This window comes from Camelina sativa, chromosome 13, assembly GCF_000633955.1.
Source record: "Camelina sativa cultivar DH55 chromosome 13, Cs, whole genome shotgun sequence".
NCBI lineage: Eukaryota > Viridiplantae > Streptophyta > Magnoliopsida > Brassicales > Brassicaceae > Camelina > Camelina sativa.
In genome coordinates this window covers 9,008,919-9,015,802 of record NC_025697.1, presented here as the reverse complement: position 1 = coordinate 9,015,802, position 6,884 = coordinate 9,008,919, and the positions used below count along the sequence as shown (strand labels likewise).

The 6,884-nt window shown below is 39.1% G+C and overlaps 2 protein-coding genes and 1 long non-coding RNA gene across 4 annotated transcripts in view; 2 read left to right on the top strand and 1 right to left on the bottom strand.

Moving 5' to 3' along the window:
• LOC104738063 (U-box domain-containing protein 51-like) overlaps window positions 1-1,069 on the bottom strand; it is a 2,698-nt gene extending 1,629 nt beyond the window's left edge. The window contains exons 1-4 of the mRNA XM_019234526.1: window positions 799-1,069; window positions 589-710; window positions 290-490; window positions 33-202 (exon numbers count right to left, since the gene is read on the bottom strand). Of these exons, the coding sequence (XP_019090071.1) occupies window positions 33-202; window positions 290-490; window positions 589-710; window positions 799-1,068 (763 nt within the window). The 5' untranslated portion in view covers window position 1,069. The remainder of the gene's footprint in view (window positions 1-32; window positions 203-289; window positions 491-588; window positions 711-798) is intronic.
• LOC104736106 (translocase of chloroplast 90, chloroplastic) lies at window positions 2,354-5,821 on the top strand. Of its 2 annotated transcripts, none has more exons than XM_010456034.2 (3): window positions 2,354-2,465; window positions 2,917-3,040; window positions 3,386-5,821. In XM_010456034.2, exons 2-3 carry the CDS (start codon window positions 2,923-2,925, stop codon window positions 5,632-5,634), a joined length of 2,367 nt encoding a protein of 788 aa, XP_010454336.1. In that variant the 5' UTR covers window positions 2,354-2,465; window positions 2,917-2,922; the 3' UTR covers window positions 5,635-5,821. The 2 variants fall into 2 exon arrangements, with proteins under 2 accessions (XP_010454336.1, XP_019090661.1); XM_019235116.1 differs by having other exon boundaries at window positions 2,360-2,465; window positions 2,921-3,040.
• Window positions 6,239-6,533, top strand: LOC104736105. The gene is made up of 2 exons (XR_759525.1): window positions 6,239-6,312; window positions 6,459-6,533. It is a non-coding gene; the product is annotated as an uncharacterized LOC104736105 (long non-coding RNA).

Below are 6,884 nucleotides of genomic sequence, written 5' to 3'. Positions count from 1 at the left end.
AATCGAAAACTTGGATTTCTCATCATACAGAGCAGATAAAGATAATCTAGGAATCTCCAACATGTGTGGAGTTGCAAGTTTCTCATAGAAAGAGAGAACAGAACTGTCTGTACTGATCCTCCTACTACTGTTCACACTAGAATCTCGGTCAAGGGATGATGAAAAATCTTCAAAGAAAACGTCATCTTCTCTTGACAATGACCTGTGAGAAAGCCAAATCAATTCAAGAATTGTAATCTCGGGGGATATATAAACAAACATATGATGTGACGGGTTTAGGATACATTACATCTCAGAAGGAGCCTCATCGGTGTTGCTGCGCGGTGACAATACCGGTGCAGTCCCTGAAGAAGGAGATGGCAAGGCCTGAGGTAAAGGCCGAGTGGCTGACCGTACATTAGATAGTCGTCCCTTTGATATGACATATACAGTGCAGAAGTCTGGAGCCCATCTCATCACATTACTTGGAATGTCATCAGCCTTGAACAGCCTTCAAAATCAAAACCATTTTAGAGGATTTCAGTACAAGATTTTTGGGACATGATTACATAGAGAAAGAGAGAGGCAGTAATATACTAGTTTTATGACCTGGTAATGCTATTCTTCAATGAGGCACCTAGCAAGAATGTGGAAATACAATTCTGGCTAATATATTCGATCAACGCTTTCGCAACATCCTGATCTTCCAGCAAAACTACGTCGCTTTGTATCTAAATATAGACATTATTAATCAGAGAGGCACCAACCAAGATACATAGGGAAGAAAAAGAAAGAAAACCTAGCTCCATATATACTTACATTTCTTCGCATACAAAGACAGCGCAATGCAAGAAACCTCGAACTTCGTTTACCATTGTGTTGTCTTTGATCAGATAACTCATCATCTGTGTGAGATCCATTTGCATTCAGAGAAGATCTTTGGATGACATGAACGAGTTTTACTGTCCCGTCTCGGGGTATATAATGGTCCACAGCCCATTTAAGAGCTTGGCAGCTTGTTTTATCGTTGTCAATTGCAATAGCTATAGTCCCTTCCCTTGCTTCATTTCTCTCCATATTTTCTCTCATATTCGAGATCATTGCCACTCAAGAAACTGTTATATTGACAAATTATATTGCATTAATTAAAAAAGGTGCCACATTTGACACCTAAACTTTTATCAATGAACATGTCAATCAACAGGAACTCAAGAGGAAGATTCTGAGTTGAGCCAATATGAGATTTACAAAAGATTTAAAAAGAGAGAAATAAATTAATAAATAATAAAAAAGCCATTCATACCACTTTGGGACGAGAAACGGAACCTAGCTAAAAATAGTACTGTTGTCAAAACAAGAGTTAAACGCAGGGACAAAAACTAACTCCAGGCAACCAACAACAACAACAAAAAGAAACTGTTGTTAAAACATAAAAACCACCAGCAGTATGTTTTCCAAACAACATGCATGTATACTAGAACGAAAAAACAAAGTCAACTTTCCCCAGCCCGTGTTGAAAACACTTCTTGTTAGGAACTGATGATGATATAAAGATATCAAATCATATACTATATATATGCGAATTTTGTTTGGGAGGTGAATTATCTCAACCAATTGTGAAAGAGATTTCTTTTTGCACTTTCAAGAACTGAGACGTGATCAACCATTCCAGAATGGATCAGTTAGGACAATAGAAACAAGTTTCATCTGTCAATGTATGCATTCTCCACGAGAATTTCACCTTAAAAATCAAACTAATAAAACCAAAACTCAACAACACAGATCGAATCTTAATTATTCCTTCTTTCTTGATCGAGAAGATTCTGGATATTTTTCAAGGCAGCCATAAGCAAACTCAAATCTGGTCATAAGTTTCAAAAGAAAATATCCTTTTTTTTTTTGTATCGTTTATCACTATGTCAAGCACCTTTATCTCTATTCTCCAGAACTCTAAACGGAGGAGTAAAGAGCTGGCCAAGTATTCTCATGTAAACACAGAACAAACCCACTTCAGCAGCAATGCACCAAGTCCTATCCTAGAAGCTCAAGACTTACATACATCATGTCTTCAAGAGTTCAAGGATAAAGCCGACACCTTTTGTTTTGGCATTAAATCTCTAGGATTGAGAATTCAAGAAAAGGTTGTTACGAAGAAAAAAAGAATAAAAAAACTCATTCTCATTTCTCTTTTAATCCAATCGATTACATCGGACCTCTTAGGCAGTAAGAGGTTTTTGGTTAACAGACACTAAACCGAGATTAAATTCTTCGGTTTGGTTTGGTTGGTTTAGTTAAAAGTTCCAAAATTAAATTCGGTTTGAGGTCAGCGACTGGTCTGGGTGGGTGCGCACATTAGCCCGCACGAAAAAACAACATCTCTCGGCATCTTCTTCTTCTTCGTTATCTTCAACCTACCCTTTGTCTTACCTCGACCCTCTCTCTCTCCTTCCCCTCCTCGTCTTCTCCATACCAACACAACACAAAAGGTCTCCTTCGATTTCTCTATTTCTCATTCAATTGAACTTTTTTTTCTGGGATTTTTTTTGTTTGTTTACAAAATTTTATGTGTTTTCTTTAGTCGGTGTAATTGTGCGGTGGAGAGGTTCTCACTTTCTTCTTCTTGTTCTTATCCGTTGGGATTTCTCTGATTCTACTTTTTTTTTGATTGAGCCAAGTTTGCTTCTTTGAAGCTCGTTCAATTTCTTTAGTAATGAAATGTGTTTTGCTTAGCTCTCTCTTTTGGGGTCAAAATTACTCAAATATCTCTACTGATTTCGAATCTTAGGTTTATTGGATTCCGTTGTCAGCTCATTCATAGAAATGCACTGAAGGCAGATGGCGTTATATTTTTTCCCTATGCAACTTTAAGATTTTTGGAGCTGTGTGTTAACCCTTTGTAGTTCTTTTTTTTTTTTTTGGTGTGTCTGCTTGGAATAGGTAGTAATGAAAGGCTTCAAAGACTGGGTTTTTGCTCTATCCAACTCAATGGCATCATCTAGACCACTTTTGGGAAGTGACCCTTTTTTCCGTGACCCTCATCATGAACTGGAGGATAACCATTGTATGATCTCTCTCTCTCTTCTTTTCCACATTATCTTTTTGCAATGAGAACAAGATTATGAGATGGGTGTTGTTGATATATTACCTCTTAAACTGATCTGCTTAACCTCTTCTTGTGCTTTATGACCATATCCTCGTTATGCCAGTCACTGTTTGTTTCTCCTAATATCAATAAGGCACTTCCTGTGGTTTACTTCTAATATCACTGCTTTTGTAAATTGAATTGGGCTTTGCTTTCTGATACTTGATCCAATTGCTGAAACTATTTAGGTTGATTATTTGATCCTTCTCTTCTTGCTGGTTTATTACGTTTTCTTTGACTGATAGCTTTCACTTTTATTTTTAGCTCACGCACCTGCTGCACCAGAACCAGTGACGCGATCGGAAACACAATGTTCAACCAGTGGTGATGTAGAACTTCAGCCTCCTCTCTCTCAGCAACAAATTCCACTTGAAAGCTTGTACCAGTCAAGTACTGATCTCAACGGAAAGAAACATAATCCACTAGCTAAGATTGGCGACCTCCAAGTGCAGTTCTTACGCCTTGTTCAAAGGTTTAGGCAGTCACAGAATAATATTCTAGTCTCCAAGGTTTTATATCGGGTACACCTTGCGATGCTGATACGAGCCGAGGAATCAGAACTCAAAACAGTAAAACTCAAGCAAGATAAGGCAAAAGCTCTAGCGAGGGAGCAAGAATCGTCTGGCATACCGGAATTGAATTTTTCACTTCGAATTTTAGTCCTCGGGAAAACAGGTGTTGGCAAGAGTGCAACCATAAACTCTATTTTGGGTCAGTCCAAAAGTGAAACCGATGCTTTCAGACCCGCCACAAATCGCATAGAAGAGGTTATGGGAACTGTTAATGGAGTTAAAGTAACCTTTATTGATACCCCTGGTTTTCACCCACTGTCATCTTCTAGCACAAGAAAAAACCGAAAGATTCTGCTCTCTGTCAAGAGATACGTTAAGAAGCGTCCACCTGATGTAGTTCTTTACTTGGATCGCCTTGATATGATTGACATGCGATACAGTGATTTCTCCCTCCTGCAGCTTATAACTGAAATCTTGGGTGCAGCTATATGGTTAAACACGATACTTGTAATGACACATTGTTCAACTGCTACAGAAGGACGTAATGGCCAATCTTTGAACTACGAGTCATATGTGGGCCAGCGCATGGATGTGGTTCAGCATTATATACATCAGGCTGTATCTGATACAAAACTAGAAAACCCTGTGCTGTTAGTTGAGAATCATTCGAGCTGTAAAAAGAATCTTGCGGGTGAGTCTGTTCTTCCAAATGGACTGGTATGGAAGCCTCAGTTTATGTTTTTGTGCGTTTGTACCAAAGTTCTTGGCGATGTCCAATCTCTACTAAGGTTTCATGACAGCAGTGGCCTGGGACAGCCAAGTAGTACCCGAACAGCTTCCCTTCCTCATCTTCTTTCAGTGTTTCTGCGCCGTCGCTTACAATCAGGTGAAGATGAAGCAGAGAAAGAGATAGACAAGCTTCTGAATTCAGAATTAGAGGAGGAAGATGAGTATGACCAGTTGCCTACAATCCGTATTCTTGGGAAATCCCGGTTTGAAAAGCTGTCAAAGTCTCAGAAGAAAGAGTATCTCGACGAGCTTGATTACAGGGAAACCCTTTATCTGAAGAAGCAATTGAAGGAAGACTTCCGTAGACGACGGGATGAAAAGCTAAATGAAGAGGAAAATCTCAATGACTCTGAACAGAGCGACCAAGCAGCTGTTCCACTGCCTGACATGGCAGGTCCAGACAGTTTTGATTCGGATTTTCCGGCTCACAGATATCGATGCGTTGTGGCAGGTGACCAGTGGCTCGTGAGACCTGTCTATGATCCACAAGGTTGGGATCGCGATGTGGGATTTGATGGTATAAATATTGAGACAGCTGCAAAAATAAAAAGGAATATGTTTGCATCAGCTACAGGACAGGTGAGCAGAGACAAGCATCATTTCACTATCCAATCGGAGACTAATGCAGCTTATACTAGAAACTCTAAAGAACAGACGTTCTCTGTAGCTCTTGACCTTCAGTCATCAGGAGAAGATCTGGTGTACTCGTTTCAGGGCGGCACAAAGCTTCAAACATTCAAGTACAACACAACTGACCTTGGAGTCGGTTTGACATCTTTTGGTGGGAAATACTATGTGGGCGGAAAGCTTGAGGATACCTTATTGGTTGGGAAGAGGGTGAAGTTAACTGTGAATGCAGGTCAGATGAGGGGTTCAGGGCAAACAGCACACGGGGGAAGCTTTGAAGCTTGTATCAGAGGGAGAGATTACCCGGTCAGAAATGAGCAAATCGGTTTGACAGTGACCGCTCTGTCTTTCAACCGAGAGCTGGTCTTGAACTGGGGTTTACAGACTCAGCTTAGACCAGCCCGGGGCACGAACGTAGACGTCAATATAAACATGAACAATAGGAAGATGGGGAAGATAAACGTGAAACTCAATAGCTCTGAGCACTGGGAGATCGCTTTGATATCAGCTTTAACGATGTTCAAGGCTTTAGTACGGCGGAGGAAGAGTGAAACGAGAAAGGAAAATGAAGAAGAAGAGTTATGAGTTTTCTTCGTTTCCTGATTTCTCTCAAAAATTAGGTAGACAATATATATATTTGGACATTGATAAATAGATAACTGTTGTAAAAGATGTTTGGAAGACACCGAACATGCACATCTCCTTCAAATGTCAAATGTTATACTCTTGTCTTGTTGATGATAACTGGTGTGCAAGAGTCTCGTTAGTCTAATGTGATGTTTATGTGGTTGTTAGAACATATTTTGGCTCTCTAGTATGACGCAAGATGATAGTCATTTGTTTATCACAAGAAGTAGAGGGTAAAGATGAAAAAAAAAATCAAAAATTTAGCAGTCAAAATAGCATTATTACTAAATATTAATCTTTATTTAATATTGATTAAGTATATATTAAATTTACATTTTTATCATTTATGAAGTCTATGTTTTGTAACCTTTGTTCGCCGTTATGTAGTGCTTGATTTTTTCACTTTGTCCAGAAACAAAAAAATTTACTTCAGTAAAAAAAAAGTTATACGAGACAAAAAAAAAACTAATAATCGGGTATTCAAACTATGACGGGCCCAAGTAATTAGATGGGCCTAATAATAATAAGCCTCAAGGGACACTAGGGTTTATACACACTATATATTTAAGAGCACGCCTCACTACTCAACACCGCGCAGCTAAACTTTGTTGGAGAAACCCTAATAGGCGACAATGGGTACGAACGATCTCTCCTCTCTCTCTCTCTCTCTCTCTCTCTCTCTCTCTCTATCGATTCCGATTTCTCCACTCCTTGGATCTCGTTTCTGTGTATTGTATGCTATTGATGTTAGAATCTGATGTATGTAACCTGATTTATCTTAGGTATTTCTCGTGACTCAATCCACAAGAGGCGTGCCACTGGAGGTAAGCAGAAGCAATGGAGGAAGAAGCGAAAGTGAGTCGTTTTACATTTTCTCGTTTTTCAGATCTCTCTCTCGATTCATTATTCTGCTACGCTCGTCTTATGTTAGAGTTTGTGAATCTCCATTTCTTAAACGGTTAAGAGTTAGTCCGATGTTGTGATCTGTTAAATCCGAGTGTTGTTTGACTTTAGTATATTCGGAAACTGTACTTGAATTATTTAGCGGGATCATATATAGTATGTGGTTCTTCATTAGCTGGTTCTGTTTAACCTGGTCTGTTTTGGTTCTCACATTTCTGGTGTCATGATAAGTGACTTGGGATATTTATTGGTGTTATGCAACTGGTTTGTAATGTTTTTATGTTTTGGGGTGTGTGAAGGTACGA

Excerpts from the sequence above, each read along its gene's own strand:
- LOC104736106 (XM_010456034.2), top strand. The coding sequence starts at position 2,923 with ATGAAAGGCTTCAAAGACTGGGTTTTTGCTCTATCCAACTCAATGGCA. Across the intron at positions 3,041-3,385 it reads TGAACTGGAGGATAACCATT|CTCACGCACCTGCTGCACCA; the intron begins GTATGATCTCTC and ends TTTTATTTTTAG.